This window comes from Cnephaeus nilssonii (assembly GCF_951640355.1).
Source record: "Cnephaeus nilssonii genome assembly, chromosome: 16".
In the NCBI taxonomy this organism is placed as follows: Eukaryota; Metazoa; Chordata; class Mammalia; order Chiroptera; family Vespertilionidae; genus Cnephaeus; species Cnephaeus nilssonii.
Genome location: NC_137087.1, coordinates 46,587,175 through 46,608,083, shown reverse-complemented (window position 1 = coordinate 46,608,083; position 20,909 = coordinate 46,587,175). Strand labels below are relative to the sequence as shown.

Sequence of the window (20,909 nt, the reverse complement as noted above, 5' to 3'; positions counted from 1 at the left end):
TAAAAATAGAAAAATAAGAGTAAGACACAGATAGTTTATTTTCCACCTGGTGTGCTCACTGGTAGATGGTGGTTTCTAGGGAAGCAGTTGTGTTACCAGCTCAGTCCCTCTAAGGACATCTGCCATAGCAACACTCTGGGATTTTCTCAGAAAAGTGAATGTGTATCCAAGACTTGAGGTGAAGAACAAGGCATGGTTGTTTCCACTCAGCTCATTATGAGCATGAGTCCAATTCAAAATAGTCCACCTATCTCATAAACCTTCCAGTACACACAAGAACCTCCACCCTTGGCAAGACACTGGGTGAATTTGTGTCTTAAATGACCAGGTATAATGTGCTGCACAGGTGACTGTCACATAGGTTTGCATAGTACAAACCACACCATGTTCAGCATCACCCTGAGATACAACTCTTTCTTTCATTTTTTTTATTGTGACAAAATATACATAACATTTACCATCTTAATAATTTTTAAGTGCAAAGTATAGTGGTATTAAGTACATTCACATTGTTGTACAACCATCATTACCATCCATCTCCATAACTCTTTTCATCTTGCAAAACTGAAACTCTGTACCCATTAAACAATAACTGCCTATTTTCTCTTCCTCCCAGTCCCTGGCAACCACCATTCTACTTTCTTCAGGATACAGACTTCTAAAACACAAAACGCAAAATTCTTTCTCATGCACTCAACTCAGGCTCTTGGGAGACAAGTGTTCCTAATGAAAAAGTTACTCTCTGCTCTCCAGGATGAACCCCAGCCCCTTACCTCCTGCTCTCTTCATCTTTGCAAAGGTCATCACCCTCATCTCTGGATCACCTTTGGTCACATAAGACCATTTGGGCAAAAAAGAAGAGTTAGTTAGTTTAAATGTAAAGACCTAGAAGGTATCTCACACTCAGCCATCCTTTGACATCATTTCTAGTTCTTCTCATTCCAGGAAATGCTCCAGCGAATTACATGTCTCCTGCTGACTTAGAAATCGACTTAAAACTCCATGAGGAAGGATGGGCTGTAAGTAACTACTTTCTCCAGCTAGGTAATTTCTGACCTTGTTCTACAATTCAGTCCTTCACTCCTTATTTCTTGAGCTACCACATTATGCTTGACCCAAAGGACCTACTGTTAACTATGAACCCGACCATCGGGGATTTCCAGCCATAGCTGATTGAGAAAATCAGCAATTGGTCTCCCCAAAAACGCAACCACAAAACAGGACAAATTTGGCTAAAACAACCATTTTAGTACTCTGAGAATAGATCAAAGGCAATTGAAAAATCTGAAAAGCATCTATATTTGAAAAATAGCTGAACTTCAGGTAAGAACAATGGGAGTCTGTGGCATTCTGGCCTGGGGCTGGTCTCATGCCCCACACCCACACCCAGTCCTGGCTTGCCACATACCCACCCCCAGTCCCAACTTGATCAACATAGATGTTTTGGCAGGGCAGGGCAGGCCATGAGCACCAATAGTACTTCAGTCACAGTTCAAGGGGCTTATTCAATTTGGAGCACCTATACCTACAGGGAGAAATGAATAGCACCAGAGATGATCATTACATGGGCTAATATACAAGATTATGAGGGCCCTGGCCAGGCAGCTCAGTTGGTTAGAGTGTCACTTGGATATGCCAAAGTTGCAGGTTTGATTCCCAGTCAGGGCACACTCAAGAATCAACCAATGAATGTGTAAATAAATGGAACAACAAATAGATGTTTTTCTCTCTCTTTCTTTCTCTATCTCTAAAATCAATAAATACAAACATTTTTATAAAGACTATGCTTATCTTTTTCTCATTTCTTACCTTCTTTTGAAGACATATGACTGTATAAACAAATAATTATAGCATTATCTTGTGGGTTTCTAGCATATATAGATGTAATATAAATGATAATAACAGCACTAAGAATGGGGAAGGAAATGGAGGTATATTGAAATGTTTTTATATTTTTCTAAAGTTAAATTAGTATTAACCTGAAGTAGATTGTGATAAATTAAGACAAATATTGTAACCCTTAGATTATAAGCCTGAAAAATAACCAATCCACCCCCAAGAGAGTTTTTTAAAAATACTTTTTTATTGATTTCAGAGTAAGGGAGAGGGAGAGAGATATAGAAACATCAATGATGGGAGTGAATTATTGGTTGGCTGTCTCCTGCATGCCCCCTACTGAGGATCCAACCCGAAAACCGAGCGTGTGCCCTGACCAGGAATCGAACTGTGACCTCCTGGTTCATAGGTCAATGCTCAACCAATGAGCCACTCCAGCTGTGCCTAAGACAGTTTTAAAATAGAATCTGTAAATTGGGTAGAGAAGTCTTCTTACAATCTTCTTGTATTCCCTACCATAGTATGCTAGATGTGGCAGGTATGCCTGCAATACTTAAAAATTAATTAAATCACTCCTCTGATCAATAATCAAAGACACCCTATTGCTTACAAGGAATAAAAGTAGAAATTAATTCAAGCCCTTCTGAATCTAGCTAAAATCCTGGTCTCCAGTCTCTTCAGCCAGCTGCTATGTTGGCTTGCCCACAAACGTGCCTTGCTCATCCTGCTGCCTTTGCCTTGCTCCCACCTCATCACAATATTACCCCCCTCTTTACATACAGGGAGACTGAGAATAAAATCCCAACCTATCATGGCATACGAGGTCCTTTGGGATCTGCCTTCTGCTTATCTCTCCAATTGCTTTCAAAACCACTCTCCCCTACACGCTCTTCTGTTCCTATAACTGGGAAGTCCTCTCCTGCCTCCAGCCATTCTGATTGCTCTCTGCAATGCTCTTTCCTTAGCATTTTTTCCCTGCATGACTGGCTCCTCTTCATCCTTCAGGTCTCAGACTAAATGTCACTTTACCTGCTTCGATTGAAACAGATCTATATAAAGTAAACACCACACTCTCCTATGGGCGATTATAATACACATTTTATTTGCTTGGAAACACTGAGAACAATCTATGCTTATTTCATTAATTTATTTGTTTACTGTCCTTTCCCTCCCCCCCCCAACAGAATGGACGCTCCATGAGTCCTTAACCCGATCTGTGTCATCTCCTTCTTACTCCCAGTATCTTGAAAATTGCTTGACAAATATGTGTCATGAATGATGAATGAATGAACAACTCCTCCATAGTCTCAAACCCCAGCTTAAATCCCATCTCCATAGTGAATAATAATAACAGTTTATGTGTACTGAGTGCTTACCTTGTTCCAGTGGGTACATGTTACCTTACTTAATGAGCCCCTGCCCCTCAGTTTACCTCCTGTAACCCATACACTAATTATTATCCAGGCCACACATTCTCTATTTCATCACAATTTAGGCTCTTGCTTTGTTATTACATGCATCACTCTTTTTGCTCCAGTGAAATAAAAATCCTTAATGATCCCCCACAGCACACAGAAAGTGCCCAAGGTACACTGAGTCACTAAAGGTGGCCCCCCCCCAGGGTTATAACCTTAACATAATAAGAATGTTGATAAGCTGTCTGTATTATAAACTTTGAACACAAAATCTAATCCAACTGCAAATGGACAAACACCGTTCTACCTGTAAAAACATCAGAAATGGTTAAGTCCAGCTTGTTTGAGCTCTGAGGTTGGAGATAGTTCAACCTCATTTTCCAGATGAGTTTGCTAAAATCTTAACTTTCTAGAAGAGATTGTCCAGTCTGTCAAAAAGCTTTCAAAACCAAATTATTTCACATTGAGAAGCTATAAGAAAGGTTCCCAGCATTAAGTGTTGACGATTGGATTTTGAAGTATCTGCTTTGGAGGCTTTTTAAAAAGTTTTACTTATTGGTTGAGAGAGAGAGAGAGAGAGAGAGAGAGAGAGAGAGAGAGAGAGAGAGAGAAACATCATTGTTCCATTTATTTATGCATTCATTGGTTGCTTCTTCTATGTATTCTGACAGAAGATCAAAGCCACAACCTTGGCATATCAGGACAACCCTCTAACTAACTGAGCTATCTGCCCAGGGATGCAGGGTTTTGAAATCTCAAGCTGAAGAGCCCTCCAGTGTTAATGGTTTCAGGAGTCCCTTTGCCTATCTCTAGGCAGTGGTTTGGGGAACCTGGAATCTATCCTGGATAGAGATGTCAGGGAAGAAGATCCTTCCAAACTCTTCTAGATGCTTGTGCAGTCTGGAAAGTCTGTTCCATTTCTCACCTTAGGTTTCAGCTGCAACAGACTCCTTTATGTTTTAGGCTCAGATCAAAAGAAGCATCCCTAGAGTCCAAGGAGTCCTACCTTCCTGGTCTGCTCACCACCACCCCTTCCCCCAGGTGTGGCTCTCCCCAAGGCTGGCAGTAATCATGGAGTCCACAAGGTCCCTTATTTCTAGCACTCTGCCCCTGAAAGCCATGACAGTCATTCCAAACTCTTCTCAGGCTCTGAGTACAGCCATACTGATTTTCTTCTTGGGTTCCACCCTGGAGCAGATGTGTGCAGTCAAGAAAATGTCACCCAACCTGTCTCTCACTCAAAAGGTCAACTGAAGGCACTGTCCTACAGGGTGTCCTCCTGGGTGTTGTTGTTCCAAGAGAGTCTCCCCTTACTAGGAAGGGTGTCTTCTCAATTCCACAGCCCAACTGTTCATTGCAGTAGAATTTGGGCAATGCTGTACTTTACCAAGGACTCTGTTTTTTAGCTTCTTCAGTGGCTAGGGATGTAATTAAATGCCATCGTTCTAATGACACACATTTTCCATTCCAGCTGCTTGAAGTTCCTTCTCTGCTAATGGTTCAGCAATGATCTCTTTGGCTACCACCTACCATCCAGGGAATGTCCTGCCAGAGTGACCTATACTCCTGACATTTTATAGTCCCTGTAAATTAGGAAGAATTACAATCTCATGTAACCTCATGATGTACTTATCTGTTCATGGGCGTGGAACGTGGCTATCTTTTCTCATTTTAAATTAGGACTCCTGGGAATAAGCACCATCAAGGTGGCCATAATTTACTACCAAAATGCCAGCTTTTAAAAATTCTTAAATGTATAACATTCCAGAGTGTAGACAAAGTAAGAGGAGAACCTCACATTTATATAAGGGCTCAAATTTAGATACTGACATTATCTCCAAGTGAGACTGTAGAGTCCCAAAGCATGTGTTAGGTCATTTATCAAGGGTAAATTAACATTTAAAATATGTCAGAATGCAATCCTGCTTTTGGTATTGCTTTATTTACTTTTTCTTTTAATATAGCAGGAAAACCGCCCTTCAAAAAAAAAAAAATTGTCCTAACCAATCCCAACCTGTCTTGTGTTATGTGTGGTGTGTGTGGGAGGTGGGGGTGAGGGGCGGGGTTGGGGGGGAGGAGTGAAAGGGTGACTTTGAGCGCCGGGTTTAGGCAGCAGAAATTTCAAGGTCTTGGGAGATTTGGGCTCTGCATTCCCACGAAGACTCGCGGGTCCCGGGCGGGTGGAGGGACCGGAGAGCTGCCCGAGGGAAACAGTCTCCTCGCAAACCGCAGCCACCTGGAAGACCGCGTGGGGCGGCGCCGGCGCGGGGCACAGAAGGAGGCGTGGCCGCGGGTGGGGTGGGCGTGGCCTCTGGAGGGTGGGCGGGGCCGCGGCAGCTGGGAGGAAAGGCCTGGGCGGAGACACGTGGCTTGGTCCCGCCCCGAGGGCGGTGTCGGCCCCGCCGGAACTTCAGAGGCAGCCGGTCCGGAGTGCCGGAAGGGCCGCGCCTGCGCGCCCGGGAGATCTGAGGGCGGCAGCGCGGGCGCGGCCGTAGGGACTACGGAACAAGTCTATTCCTGGTTTCCGCTCGCCTTCTTTTCTCAGTCACATCCGGAAAACCGGAAAGTGCAGGACCCGACCGACGGACAGACCCACCCACTGTGCCCCACCAGTGTATGGCCACGAGGGCGCCAATTCCTCAGTGGGCCCCGCCCGTTAAAGCGGCTTCTGGTTACGCCTGTCTGGACCTCTCTCCCCAAAGTGCAAAGTTGGTGTTTACTTTTTGGGGGAGGAGACACGCTCCCGTGGGGCAGAAGAGATTCCAAGGGGAGAGTCCTAAGGAGCTGACATGTCCTCGCGCGGGAAACGCCTCTTAAGCCAGGCCCGTGGCGTGCAGAGTGACAGGCCCCGGACCCCGGGTTTAGCCCTTGCAGAGTTCTGGAGGCCCGCCCGCGATCAGCGTAGGGGCCATGCCAATTTCACCCACTTTAACCGCCTTGCACCCTGATTTTGTGTCTCCCATCTAGATTCTCCACTCACTGATGTGAGACGTTCAGGACTGGCTGGAAGCCACAGCCCAGCCTCCCGATGCAGTCTGAATCCGGCCGGCGAGAGGAGGAGACCCCTTCCCTCCTGTGGGGTTTGGATCCTGTGTTTCTCGCCTTTGCAAAACTCTACATCAGGGATATCTTGGACTTGAAGGAGTCGTGCCAGGTGCCAGGTATGTGACTGGTCGCCTGGTGGATGCCCTGTGCTGCATCTGCACCCCTCCCGCCCCCTCCCCCCCCAAACTGGAGAAACCTGGGGCTTAGGGGCTTTCAGGAAAGCCTTCCCTCCAGCAGGCTTTGAAAATGGCCTCGCCTGGATCCTCAAAAGAGGTCATTTCTGTGCAAGTTAAAAACTGTTTAAATCTTTTTTGAAACAGGTGTTTGGAGGAGTAACCTTTGTAATGATGAGTGTTTTTTACCGCGGTTTGAAGACTTCCATATTTTAAAACGCCCGGTTGTTTTTCCTGGGCCTCTCACTGGACCAGGCATCCCTAGGCCTTGCACCCTTTCCTAACTGGCCTGGATGGGACTCACCTGTAAAGCTTCTTTGTAAAAATGGGGGCTAACCTGATTTCTTGTGGGGTTTTGTTTAGTTTTGAATGCACATCAAATTTTGAATTTATATCAAAATAATATAAACTCCCCGAGAGGAAGGGCATCATCTGCCTTGTTCACAATATACTCCCAGTACTTAGGGCAGTGCCTGGTGTTGTGGGGTCGAACCCTGGAGTCAAAAATAAGACCACCGGAGGCTGCTAATTGATTTAAAAAGCAGGCAAGGATTTATTGAACTGGCCAGGACGGCCGCGAGGGCACCACACGCAGGTAGCCACACTCACGACCGCGCTGTCCCAGGTGTAGGCAGTCCTTTTAAAGGTCTAAACCACAAGAATTTTCCTTTGTTCTAAATGCTAAATTCTAAATTCTAGACATTGGAATGCAGACTTATCTTGCGAAAGCAGATTGTACAAAAGCAGGACTGAGCAGGGTTAATAATCTCTAAAGGTAGTCAACTCCTGGAGCCACTGAGTCAGTGTGAATCAATCTCCTGTGGTTCTGGTCCACAGGCACAGGAAAATTACCTTTGTGATGTGGTATGGATTAAATGTGAGTTTCCAGGTCTCGATCTGGGGGCTGAGGTAGCTACCCTATTGTTTAAGCAAGTAAGTATGTGCAGACGTCAAAATAGCAGGGTTAAAGTTTAAACAGCAGTTTTTACCCGAGATGAATGTATGAATGTTCTCAAAGCCTTATTTCACCTAGCATGTAGCGGGCCCTCAAGAAATAGTAATTGGAGCAACAAAGCGTTTTAAGTGTAAGATTAAAGAAATCACTTTTTAGAGTAGGGGGTCATTTAAGATAGGCTCTTTCCTTTGTGTTTGGTCACTGCAGGCACTGCCATGGCAGAGGACTCACCAAAGGTACTCACTAAGACCTGGATTTTAATCGTAAGAACTCAGGAGAAGTCATTTGGAACTGCCGTGCTCTTGAAATGTAATGGCTTTTCTGTGGAGCCTATTTGTCCTCATTCAGTTCAAGTGTTTGTGGTTAGGGATGACACAGTGACCCAGGCTCTTTCCCACGTGTGGCCCTGCCTTTTCAGCTCCTGGCCCCCAAGGTTGCCCTGGGCACATTGCCAATCCACTATCTTTTGAAGTATGACCCTAGGGTAAATTTTGGCTAAATTTGCCATCTTTTCTTCAAACCACATCTCACTCTTCCAGAATTTCTGGCTAACTGGGACTCAGAATCTCCTTGTCCATCCCCTGGGACTCTGCTGTGAGCAGCTCACCCCCAGCCCCTTTATCCACGTGGAAAACAAGAGAATTGTTCGTGGAGGCCAGTCTGGGGTTTCTGAAAGATGTCAGGGTTCAGGCCTTGGGTCCCCCATGGATGTGAAGAAGAAAAGCTCTGACCAGGCTTGAGGGGGAGGTGGTCAAATGCCCAAAGTGGTAACTGATTCTCTATTTATAATTCCTTTTTTTTTTTTTTAAGGAAGTCACCATTTAAAAGTTTATAGCCTTCTGAAAGTAAAGAATTCAGCCATAGAGGAGAGAAAAGAGAGGATTTTAGTTAGGACTCTTTAGCTGCAGGTGACAGGAATGCAACGCAAGTAGCTTAAGCCAGAAAATTCAGGCAAGGATATCAAGGGGCCATAGAGTGGCAGCTAGCTCTCCAGGAGCCAGGACAGCACTGGGACCTGGGTTGGAATCAGGCACTCACCACTGCCAGGCGTCCTCTGTCTGAGTCCAGTCCCTGACCCCAGAAAAGGCCTCTGGGTATTAGTGGGTAGGGCTCATCCTCTCAGGTGTCTCCAGCAGGGAACTTGCCTGCTGGCATCTGTCATCTAGGTTTGAAAATAGAGTTTCAAAAAGTTTTTGAGCCCAACCGGCTTGGCTCAGTGGTTGAGCGTCAAACCTGTGAACCATCAATTCATAGTTTGATTCCCGGTCAGGGCACATGCCCAGGTTCTAGGCTCCATCCCTAGTGGGGAGCATGCAGGAGGCAGCCAATCAATGACTCTCTTTCATCACTGACATTTCTATCTCTCTCTCCCTCTCCCTTTCTCTCTGAAATCAATACAAATATAGTTTATCCTAACTGGTTTGGCTCCATGGATAGAGCATTGGCCTACGGACTAAAGGGTCCTGGGTTTGATTCTGGGCAAGGGCATGTACCTTGGTTGCGGGCTCGATCCCCAGTAGGGGGTGTGCAGGAGGCAGCTGATGTTTCTCTCTCATCGATGTTTCTAACTCTTTATCCCTCTCCCTTCCTCTCTATAAAAATCAATGATATATTAAGAAGAGAGAAAAAAAAATATATAGATATAGATATATAAAGTTTTTGAGTTGTAATGTGTTGGCCCCAAAGCATAGTGTTTGGTAACTTAATTATATTCTCTTAAAAAAAAAAAAAAAGCTACTGCTAATTAATAGACATGATGACTGGTTTCCTTGGAAAGCACCGGTGAAAAAGCCAAAGAAGCCTTTCTCCTGGTTTCCTCTTTTTTCCTTTCCAGTCCCTCACAATACAGTGGTAAGTTTGGTTCTGTAATATAAGGACTGTTTTCAGGCTCTTTATGAGAGTTCTACAGGGAGTTACATTTCATTTTCACAAGTGGAAGGAAGATTAACCAAATCCAGTTGGGCAACATTGGTTTTCCTTTTTCTGTACTAGTACATGTTTCCTTATTTTTCCCCCCATTTATTTATTTTTTGAGAGAGGGGAAGGAAGAGGGAGAAACATTGATGTAAGAGCAAAACATCAATTGGCTGCCTCCTGCATGCCCCCTCCTGGGGATCAAACCCACAATCCGGCATATGCCCTGACCCAGAATTGAACTGGTGACCTCCTGATGCACAGCTCAATGCCCAACCAACTGAACCACACCTGCCAAGGGTAGCACGCGCTTCTTTAAAGCCAGGCTTTCTCCTTATGACCCTTGAGGAAAAGACACCTGATTTCTTGGGGCTTGCCGTTTGTCAAGGGCTGATTCTTAAGTCTGGAATTTCAGCAAGCAGCATGCCACAGATTTTTGACACAACCGCCCATCCCCACCCTCTTCCCCACAGTTAACAGTGATTGAAACAGAAAATATAATCATACATTATATGGACTTTGCCTTTTTTTTTTAATTTCAGGTGTATTTTTTTATAATGGGCATCCAATAAAACAAGTAGATATCTTGGGAACTGTAATTGGAGTGAGAGAAAGAAATACTTTCTACAGTTACGGAGGTAAGAACAATTGTGTCTGACATTGAGTTTATGTGAGAGGACCCCCACTTATTTGAATGCTGAATTTGAAATAACCCCTGCCTTTCAGAGCAGCTGGGGACTCTCACAGACCCCCATGCACTTTCCTCTATCGGGAGCCCCTTGGAGCCCTTGACATGGACTAAGTGTAAAATGAGGCAACAAGTCAGAATGAATACTGTCAGGTGACAACTGCTGGGGAGTTAAGAGGCAGAAGAATTAAAATACGGCAGACTAGGATCACTGGTTGATCAGAGACAGACACCTGATACCTGAGGACATAGCTATAAATAGCAAAGGATGGTAAGATATGTCTATACTGATACCTTTAAAAAGAAGAGGCTAGATTAATGCTAAAGTAGACCCTTCAAGAAGGCAAAGAGGTGTGAAAAATAAGTTGTAAGATATATATCCAGAAAAGTTTTTTTTTAAATATGTTTGTATTGATTTTTGAGAGAGAGAGGAAGAGAGAGGGATATAGAGAGAGAAACATTGATCGGCTGCCTTCTGCACCACCTCTACTGGGGATCGAGCCCACAACCCGGGCATGTCCCCTGACTGGAATCGAACTGTGACCTCCTGGTTCACAGGTTGACGCTCAACCACTGAGCCACACCGGCTGGGTCAGAAAAGTTTTTTTTAAAAAAGCCTTTTGCTACTTAAAGAGCTAAATATGCATTATCAGAAAATTTCTCTTCCCTCATGATGATGGAAACATAAGGGTTTCTATAGTTTGGATACCATCGAATTATTGGAATATGATTTTAGTGTCAAGAATCTTGATTTTTTTTTATTGAGTCTAATGTAAGCATTTTAACACATTGCCTTATGCAGCTCGAAGATCCTGTATAGATAATGAGCCAAGCTAGATATTTTGTGGGAAGCCTAACTCTGAATTCCAAATCTTTGCTATAATTGACATTGTCACTTTTTGTTGTGTTGCCTTGGATCTGTGTTCTTGCTCTACTTGGGGAAAGACAGAGGCAGTTCAACTAGGTGACCAAGAACATTTCATTGCTAGTCTGTGCATGGTTGATAATTTACAGATACAGTATCATTGCATTCCTTCAACATGTGTTCATTTTCCTGAGGATGATTGTCTTGTGCTTATAAAATATCATGCAAAGATGAGGTTTCTCAGGTCCTCTGCTTTTTCCCAAGCATATATGTTTTTAAAACTCTGAACTAGATCCCCTTATTGGATCTCATTTCTGCTTTATTTTAACAAAGATTTTGGTTTTATTTTTCTTCAGACAATTCAACAAGCAGTCACTAAGTTCCTACAGCATACCCAGCTGTGGGCAAATGCATCATCTATAGTATACAGTACTTTCTCTCAAATACCAGTGATGAAATAATAGTATCTTTCAATTTGCAAAGCATTTTTACATGCATAATTTTATGTTATTCTCTCTCAACTTTTGAAATAGAAAGGGCAGACATTTCCATTTTACAGATGAGAAAACTAAGGCTCAAGTTACTTGCTCAGTAACTGATGAGTCCAGTGTATTTACTAACTAGTTGCTATATAGTTCGCATGTAACTCAATTGGATTTTTCTCTCACCCATCCCCCTCTGCCCCAAACAGTGGCATCTAGATTTTATTCTCTGTTTTTTAAATCAAATAAATGAGGTTGTTTGAGGACATCAGTCCTGGCCCTAGGGCTAGGATGGGTATTATTCCTGTGACCTAAAGGGGCTTCACTTAGTCCCTTTTCCAATAGTAAAAAGATGAAGGCATTATGTCTGTGTCTTCCCCAATAAACATTTCCCTTAGAATGGATGTCATGACACATCTGTGAGCTATGGGCAAACAAAAAGTATCTGAAGGTTGAAATAATTGGGAGTAGAAATACTTTTGTGAGTTTAAGTCATGTGAGCCTGTTCAAGGAAGAGCTGCTCTCTCCCTGCTGTCCTCAGGGCCCCTCTTGGCTCTAAGGCCACCTGCTAGGCAGCCACTCCTGCTGTCCTGGGTCCTGCTCTGCCTGACTCACCGCAGGCCTATGCTGAGGATGCTTCCTGCTCCTACTGAGCCGTCCCAGGGCTGAAACAAAAGGCTGCAGCCCAGGTGGTCCTGCCCAGCTGGAAATGACCTGGCGCAGCCCTGCAAGGATGCTTTCCTCCCGGGGGGCATTCCAGCAGCTAAACCTCAGGGCGCTGGGAGAGGGTCTGTTGGGAGCGGTTACAAACCAGGAAGTCAAAGGTTTGGTGGCGTTGCCCTGAGCACACAGAGCACCTGGCAGCTACTCCAGCGTAGACCTAGAATCCTGGGAGGCTACAGTCAAGACCAGAATGACCTAAATAATACAAAATAAAAAGATCAGAATGACCTCCCATTTTCTAGAACAAATATTCATGTGCTAACATTTTTTGACTTTCAATTATAAATCAAGACTTTAAACTGGCCAGAGAAGCGGCATGCCTAAAGCTGTCATACATTTTTTAAAACTCAAAATGTACTTATTAATTTTTTTGTTTCTTAAAATGATACTTAACTCATTAGAAAATAAAATTTAGAGAAATTTTTAATACTACAGAAAACTCATGTGACATCTGTAAGTCAGACAAAAACAATGTCAATGTTTGAGTGAACATCCTTCCTAATATTTCTAACATGTTCCTCATATTGAAGAAATACGCCTATTTTCTCATAACTATTATTCATATTTCTTTCTCTTCTTAATAGCCCTGAAATTAGGCTTACAGTCCAAGAATACATTGAATATGGGGCTCCTTCCCCGTATTCCAAGAGAAACTTCTATTAGCATTTTAATGTCTTAAAATAATTTCTGTCAAAATAAACTATTTAATGTTTTTTATAAATTAGATTATATATTAGATTATATATACAATTTCTGTTTTACAATGAAGCATGAATATTTTTAACAGCAATGAACAGTCTTCATTGTAACTTCTTTTCTCATATGCTATGCCATTGTAATTTATTTAGTCTATTCAATATTTATAAATAATTAGTTTATTTCCAACTTTCAGTAGTGTAAACAATATGTATATATTGTATTTGTTCTATTTTCCTCCTGAGGATAAATTACTGGAAGGAAATGCTAAGTCAGAGACTCCACTGTATACATTTTAAAATTTGGTACATATTTCCAAGCTTGCTCTTTATAAATTTGATACAGATTTGCAGTCTCACTAACAGTAAGCACATGAGGATATCAGTGTTTTTAATACTATTTGTCATTTTAGTAGTTGAAGAAATTATTATTTTTTTTGAAGAAATTATTTAAATTTGCTTCTTTTATTTTCTTGTAACTAGTGAGTTTAGTGTGCTGACATATGTTTATTGTCCATTTTTATATCTTTCATGAATGACATATTTTTTCTTGGCCACTTTTTCTCTTGGTCTTTTCCTCATTAATTTGTATGAGCTCTTTTATATTAAGACACTAACCCCATCATTTGCAACATTGCTATACAGTATTGGTTTTTACTTGTACAAATATATCATACTTTTAAAAATGAGTTCTGATTTTCAGGTCTGCCTAAAGAAGTGTCTCCCCACCAACTATAAGCCCAAATTTTCTTCTTATCTTCTTAACCCTTTGCACTCGCTTGCTTTTTTCTTGATTCCTTTATTCTAATGCTAACCTTGTTGAGTCACACTCGACATCCGAGTGCAAAAGGTTAAGTTTATATTACACTTAATAAAATAAAATCCATCTAGAATGTAGTTTAGTGTAAGAAATATTCTTTTCAGTTTCAGCTTTCCACACATTTAAACCAGCAATAAAAAAATTGTTTGCCTGTGTTTCTCATACATTATAGGTGCTTTTACAACAGTCTAGCTGATGATTTTTAAAAATCATTAAGCCTACTGACCCCATGTTTAGCAACCTCTGCTCTGAGTTTGTCAGAAATTAGGCAAAGATGCCCTAGCATGCTTGGCTCAGTGGATAGAGCGTTGTCCTGTGGACTCAAGGGTCCCAGGTTCGATTCCAGTCAAGGGCACATGCCCGGATTGCAGGCTTGATTCCCAGTAGGGGGTGCGTAGGAGCCAGCCGATCAATGATTCTCTCTCATCATTGATGTTTCTATCTCTCTCTCCCTCTCCCTGTCTGAAATCAATAAAATAATATATATATAAAAAAGAAATTAGGCAAAGAGAAAACACCTATCATTCCATAGTAAACATCTCCAACTACCTCTACATTTATAAATCCAAGTACAATGGGAATTCTTTGATTTGGTTTGTTGTGGGGTTTTTTGCATTGGGGATAAAATAAGCCAGGACCCGTATTATGTGTGTGACCAAGACATAATCATTTTCTATTATGAAAATAAAACTTTGCCTTTCTGTGATGTACTTGGCTTTTTTTGGGCTCAGGCCCAAAGACTTGCGATGCTCTGTCTAGGTGAGTCAGCAAGCTAGTGGAAGAACAAATGGTGACAAAAGGCTGCACCCTAAGTGCCTCTGACCACAGACCACGTGATGCTGCTCTCTTGTTGCAGGGTAGAAGAGCAAGGCTGATTTTCTGTGTTAGCAGTCATTGAGATTTATGCTCTTAACTTCCTGAGGACACCAGTTTTAGGAGAGGCTTAGATAAGAATCATTAGTACCCTTGAGGTGTAGGGTAAGTGACATGTTGACTACATTCCACCGGGCCCATGTATCACTTTGACATTGAGGAAAGCAGTTTCCACTGGTGTAGGGTGGGAGATTATGTCTACAGCTGGAAGGAGAATTGGAAAAGGCCATCTTTTAGTATGGCCTGATCAATCACAATGTGCTAATTCACCGGCAATGCCCAAATCTCTGCTCTACTCTTTTACACTTCTCTTGCAGTGGATGATAGCACTGGAGTTATAAACTGCATCTGCTGGAAAAAGTTGACTGATACCGAGTCTTCCTCAGGTAATTTCATTTGCCACACTCCTTTGCTTTTCAGCTGACCAGTGGATTTTACTCAAGGCAGCTCATCAGAACAGCTGTAGGGCCTAAATTTTCACATTTACCCACTGATGAGTTACATTGACTATCTTGAAGCACTGCACTGCAGAGAGCTTTGGCTTCCCTGCAAACTGGTACTAAAGGGGAGCCACTTGGTTTTATTTTCTCCCATTACTTTGGTGCTCACTTCCTCCTAATCTACAGGAATGGGACTAGGTTACTAAGAATTTCAGCATTTCACTTTTACTAACCCAGTCATTACCCAAATCAAGATGTTTTAGCCCAGTGGTCGGCAAACTGCGGCTCGCGAGCCACATGCGACTCTTTGGCCCCATGAGTGTGGCTCTTCCACAAAATACCACGTGCGGGCGCGCACGTACAGTGGGATTGAAACTTCGTGGCCCATGCGCAGAAGTCAGTTTTCGGCTCTCAAAAGAAATTTCAATCGTTGTACTGTTGATATTTGGCTCTGTTGACTAATGAGTTTGCCGACCACTGTTTTAGCGTAATTGCCAGTCAGGTCAGAATTCCCTTGCTCCCTCCGGGCATGTCACTTGGCCAAAGAAGATTTTGAGACTTTTCCTCTTATGTGGTTGCCACTAACTTCTATGCTGCTGTTCAGATCCTAATTTTTAAAAAAATGTCTACATGTTCAACAACTGTACCAGAAATTCTAACATTGATGAGAATGAGAAGATAGGATTCCTTTGAAGTTAGCCATTAAGTAATATAAACGGAAAAATTATATAGTAAACACATAAACTGTAACTGAAACAGCATTTAAAATTTCTTGAGTGTATTTTAATGGGTGGTTTTTTGAGTTGCTTAACTTCATAATATTAAAAAAATACGGTGCAATGTTGGTGATCATTTTGGTTCTAGAGAAGCTACAGAAAGTGGGACCTTGTTTGTCCTGTTTTACGACATAGACAGTATGGTACCATGCACAGTGGGGTTATCCAATATATATTGCCTGCTGTCATATCTAACATCCAGTATCTATCTCGTATTATACATAGTAACGTGTAACCCTTGGAATGGTTTCTTCTTTCCTTTCTGCCATTTCCTGTCAGAATTTCAATCCCCTGCTTTGACTATACTGACTAATGGATACTACTTTGCCTAATTTTCTGTTGCATCTACATTTAGAATTTGACCATCATTTTTACATAACTTTCGTATTCCCCTTTCCTAATTTGAGAAAATCTAAATCAATGTCACTGTAGGAAGTTTGCTTAGGAAGTGTTGTAGATTTAAAAAAAAAAATAAGAAAGACAACAGGTTTTTATGCAGATATCTCAGAGGCAGGAAATAAACCTATGAGATAATCAAATACCTGAATTTGCATATGTCTAGCGTATTAAAATCATTTGAAGATTTATGATTGTTGTATTGCCACAGTCTTCATTTAGAAGGTGTAGGTTTGTGTGTGTGTTTTCTTCAGAAGATAGAGTTTGAATATGCATACTTGTTTCATGCCAAGGGTCAGCGCTTTTTCTTTATAGAGCCAGATGGTAAATGTTTTCTGCTTTGTGGGCCACATGGTCTGCCTTTCAACTATTCAGCGCTGCCATTATAACACAGAACAGCCATAGACCATACATGAACAGCATGGCTCTGTTCCAATAAAACTTTATTTATAGAAACTGGTTGTGGATGGAATTGGCCCATAGGTCATGGTTTGCAGACCCCTTTTTTAGCCATTGTTTTAATTTTTATAGCTCTTTTTTAAAGAAATGACATCATCAGGAATATTATATAACTCTTATACTTAGTAATTTTTAGGTAAAATTGCTGTCAATACTGAGAGTGTGGTTTTTTTAAAAATATCTCTATCTAGATGAATACATAGATGAACAATTGGGGTGGACAGACTGAAAATTAATTGAAAATTGCTTTGAGAATAAAAATAAAGAAGGTAAGAGAACAGGAAAAAAGCCTGAAAATGATTCTCATCATGTTATATACGGAGTGGCATCTTTAAATTGTTCCTGACTAGCCCATTTTCTCCTTTTAGTTTAATTGCCCCCAGTTTTAAAGCTTTCCACTGGAAAGTGGCCAATGAAGACTGATTTTTTTAAAATCAAATTTTATGTTCCAGTCAGTTGAGGTATAAGAATATGATATTAACTCCTATAAATGTCACATTGAATGTAGCATTTGGAGTTAGCTTATGAAGAAAGTTAAGAAAGCTGGGCCCTTAATACTAGAATTTTAAAGAGGGCTTATCTTACAGCATGGAATAGACCACTTAAAATGAAATTCTGTCAGGCTCTAGCCATCTCGTTATATTCATTAAATCACAAAGCTTGAGCTTTTTTTTTTTTTTTTCCTTTTGGTAGTTTCGTGAACCCTTTAAATGAAAGCTACTCAGCACCTTTTTCTCAGACCAGCCATCAGTCAGATCATTTCAACAGTATGATATGAAGCATTTATTATCACCTATACTGTCTGAAAAATGGCAGTGAGACTTATAAAGGCGTTTAAAATTCAGCCTAAGTAGGAGAGGACTTGGGGATGGAAAACCTTTTAAAAAGTAATACTTGGGTATTTTTGAAGAAACCCAGTACGCTGAGTGACATTAATGCTGATTGTGTCTAGATTCCTAGCTGTTGGTTACTGGATACATGAAGTCCTCCGTGCTCCTGAGGTTGCAGTTTCCCTTGGTATAATAGATGTATTCATCTAAGTTGTGTTAGGTTAAAGAGCAGAATATTTGATTAGTAGTCCCAAAGAGAGATTCATTTCTTTGTAGGAACCCTAGTATATGACAAACCAAAAATAATACGATAAAAAAGAAATAATAAAACGATAGTAGGAAGTAAATCAGCACTTAAAAATGTTGTTGGTTCAAGTAGATAACAATATTGAAAAAGAGGTAAACTCCCTCCCTCGCAGCTTCCATAAAGTAACCCAAAGAAGGTAGACTTGTATATTTATTCCAATAAAGATCATAAAGATCAGGGTATATATGTTAAGCTCTCCTGAGTCCCTTTTAAAATACTGAAAGTTATCATCCGTGACTAGAGAGATAGCCCAAAAGATTTTCTCCAAAACTTTTATGTAATAAAATGAAGTGAAAGAGAAAGAATGCAATGGAATGGGAAAAGTGGAAGTAGTACGTATAACTTGACAAAGCTTCCCTAAAAATCTTTCAGAAATTAACAAAGTATTCAAAAGAGATGAAGGGCTTATACGTAAAGAATACAGAGAGTACATCATTGATGTTTCTATCCTTCTCTCCCTCTCACTTCCTCTCTGAAATCAATAAAAATATATTTTTAAAAAAAGAAAAAAAGAATACAGAGAGTAGATCATCCTATATAATAAAAGCCTAATATGCTAAGTGTCCGGTCGTCTGGTTGTCCATTCAACCAATCAAAGAATAATATGCTAATGATATGCTAAGGCCGCTCAACCGCTTGCTATGATGGGCACTGACCACTGGGGGCAGATGGGGTCCGGCCAATTGGTACTGAGCGAGATGGGCCGGTCACGCCCTGGAGCCCTCCCGCAGTCCCTCCCTGGCTGGCCGACCTCCCATGTCCCTCTCCAGCCCCGATTGTGCACCGGTGGGGTCTCTTGGCCTGGCTTGCGCTCTCTCGCAATCCGGGACCCCTTGGGGGATGTTGGAGAACCAGTTTCGGCCCAATCCCGCAGACAGGCCGAGGGACCCTACTGGTGCACAAATTCGTGCACTGGGCCTCTAGTCTTATATAAAAACACACAGCCTCTCTGGCAAATTAAAAGCAAAATGAAAGATTATGGAGTTACTAGAGGCCTGGTGCACGAAATTCGTGCACAGGTAGGGTCCCTAGGCTTGGCTGGCGATCAAGGCCAATCAGGGCCTTCTGGCTGCTGGCCAGGGCCTTCCTTTGTTCTGCACCACCCCCGGGTGCTCAGCGCACGTCATAGCAAGCAATTGAATTCCTGGTCTCCAGGTCGAACTCCCGAGGGGACACTTTGCATATTAGCCTTTTGTATATATAGATTACCTATTTTCTAAGGTATTAAAAATCCAAATAACTGCCCTAGCTGGTTTGGCTCAGTGAATAGAGTGTCAGCCTGCAGACTGAAGGGTCCCAGGTTCGATTCTAGTTGAGGGCACATGCCCAGTGGGGGGTTTGCAGGAGGCAGCCAATCAATGATTCTCGTTGCTGTTTCTAACGCTCTCTCTCTCTCCCTTCCTCTCTGAAATCAATAAAAATATTTTTTAAAAAATCCAAATTACTGAAGCCAGTGAGGGAGCCACAAGCATGCATACATGGCTGGTGACACCTTGTAGAAAGAAAATACTTTGATTTATTATTTTTTTTTTTTTTGGCAAACATTCTGACAATATGTAATGAACTAGGAACCGATTTGTACTTTTCTCCCCAGTAATCCCCAATGAAAAGCCTCAAAGAAAAGAAAATGATTTTGTCCAGAGGGCTTAATTTTTTTTTTTCACAAATAGCTGACGTTTATTGAATTCTTCCTATGGATCTGGCATTGTGCTAAGCTCAAAATGTAAGAGTTAACTTAGATCATGCACAACAACTCTATGTATTAGATGGACACTGTTAAGTTTATAGTTTTAAGTGGCATGAGAATGAGTCTGTGTGTGTGTGAGAGAGAGAGAGAGAGAGAGAGAGAGAGAGAGAGAGAGAGAGATTAGCCTAGTTACCCAACAAAGATGAGAGGTGAGAGATTAGACTGTTGAGCACCTAGGACATCTGCCTAAGGTGAATTTGCTTCCCCCTACACAGAACCACAAATCCAGACTCTTAGGCCCCCTTTCCCCTTCCTCCAGACCTCAGTCTCACTGCAAGGACACTTTTTAGGGTTGTTGAGAGCTATTGCCACCAAACCCATTGAACCCATACAGAATTCTGCTCAGGTCCACACAGAGCCCTTTTGCACTGATGATGTAGGGCTTCTAGACTCTGTTCCCTTCACTCTACTTTTGAATAATTGCAGCTTAATGCCTTTTATTCAGTAGAGGATCTTTTAAAGTTATGCAGATTTCCTATGTAGAACAACTAATCCGAAGTAGAATAAATAAATGTCTTGTGATGGTGTTACCCCCAAAGTAGCTCACAAATGTGGTGGAGTGGTTATGTTATACATTTCTTTCTTTCCTTCTGGCCCTAACAACTACAGCTGCTCCAAGTGCAAGAGAACTGAGCTTAACGTCCCAGCTTAAGAAGCTGCAAGAGACCATTGAGCAGAGAACAAAGATAGAAATTGGGGACATTATCCGGGTCAGAGGTTATGTCCGCACGTACAGAGAAGAGCGAGAAATTCATGCCACTGTTCATTGTAAGCAAAAGATATTTCTGCCAAAATGGTTGTTATTCTGAGGGGGTGTCCAGTAGTAAACTTGTTTAGCTAAAAGTCAAACTTCTAAGTAGTTCAAATAAAGAAGATTAACTATTTAATGGAGGAAATTACATTTTATAATATGCTTTCTCTGGAAAAGCAGCATTTCTTAAATTTATTTTAAAGAGAAGTAACTATGAACAAATTGGGAAAGAAAACACATGATTTATTATGTACAGTTGGAAAATTTATTTGGATAGCACAGTAGTTTCTAAAGTGCTTTGAAGTTCCAAGTGTGGATCCATTTAGGGCAGTGTTCATATTCTTCAAAATGATGGAGATTTCTTGAGTACTGTTAAGCTCATTAACTTTGAACGAAAACAGCTAATTAGATATATGACAGTCCAGTATCATCTGCGTGATGCCCTTTGCACTGCTCTGGCTGGTGTTTGCTTGGGAATCTCTAGGAGGACCCCTGTTGTCCATCACTGTAATAGCTGAACGAATAAGCCTATGTGCTCGCCCTAGTCCCAGTCCACCCTGGCCGAGCATGTGACATTTAGGGCATTGCCTTCCCTTTTGTATGATAACTGGGAACTATTTAGTGCATCTAGACTGTGACTCCTGGGCACCAACAAGACCCTCTGAGTGCCTCATTTACTGTCATCCTAGCAGCAGTTTGGACAAGGGAAAGAATTGACC

At 41.8% G+C, this 20,909-nt stretch overlaps 1 protein-coding gene across 4 annotated transcripts in view; it reads left to right on the top strand.

Annotated features, from left to right (window-relative positions):
• Window positions 1-5,670: 5,670 nt before the first annotated feature.
• Window positions 5,671-20,909, top strand: part of STN1 (STN1 subunit of CST complex) — a 36,740-nt gene continuing 21,501 nt past the window's right edge. The window contains exons 1-5 of one of the 4 annotated variants that reach the window (XM_079793564.1): window positions 5,671-5,959; window positions 6,219-6,412; window positions 9,881-9,976; window positions 14,802-14,870; window positions 20,049-20,207. In XM_079793564.1, coding sequence (XP_079649690.1) covers window positions 6,280-6,412; window positions 9,881-9,976; window positions 14,802-14,870; window positions 20,049-20,207 — 457 coding nt within the window. In that variant the 5' untranslated portion in view covers window positions 5,671-5,959; window positions 6,219-6,279. Of the gene's footprint in view, window positions 5,960-5,980; window positions 6,413-9,880; window positions 9,977-14,801; window positions 14,871-20,048; window positions 20,208-20,909 lie in introns of those variants that run through there. The other 3 variants (XM_079793561.1, XM_079793563.1, XM_079793562.1) reach the window with 3 other exon arrangements.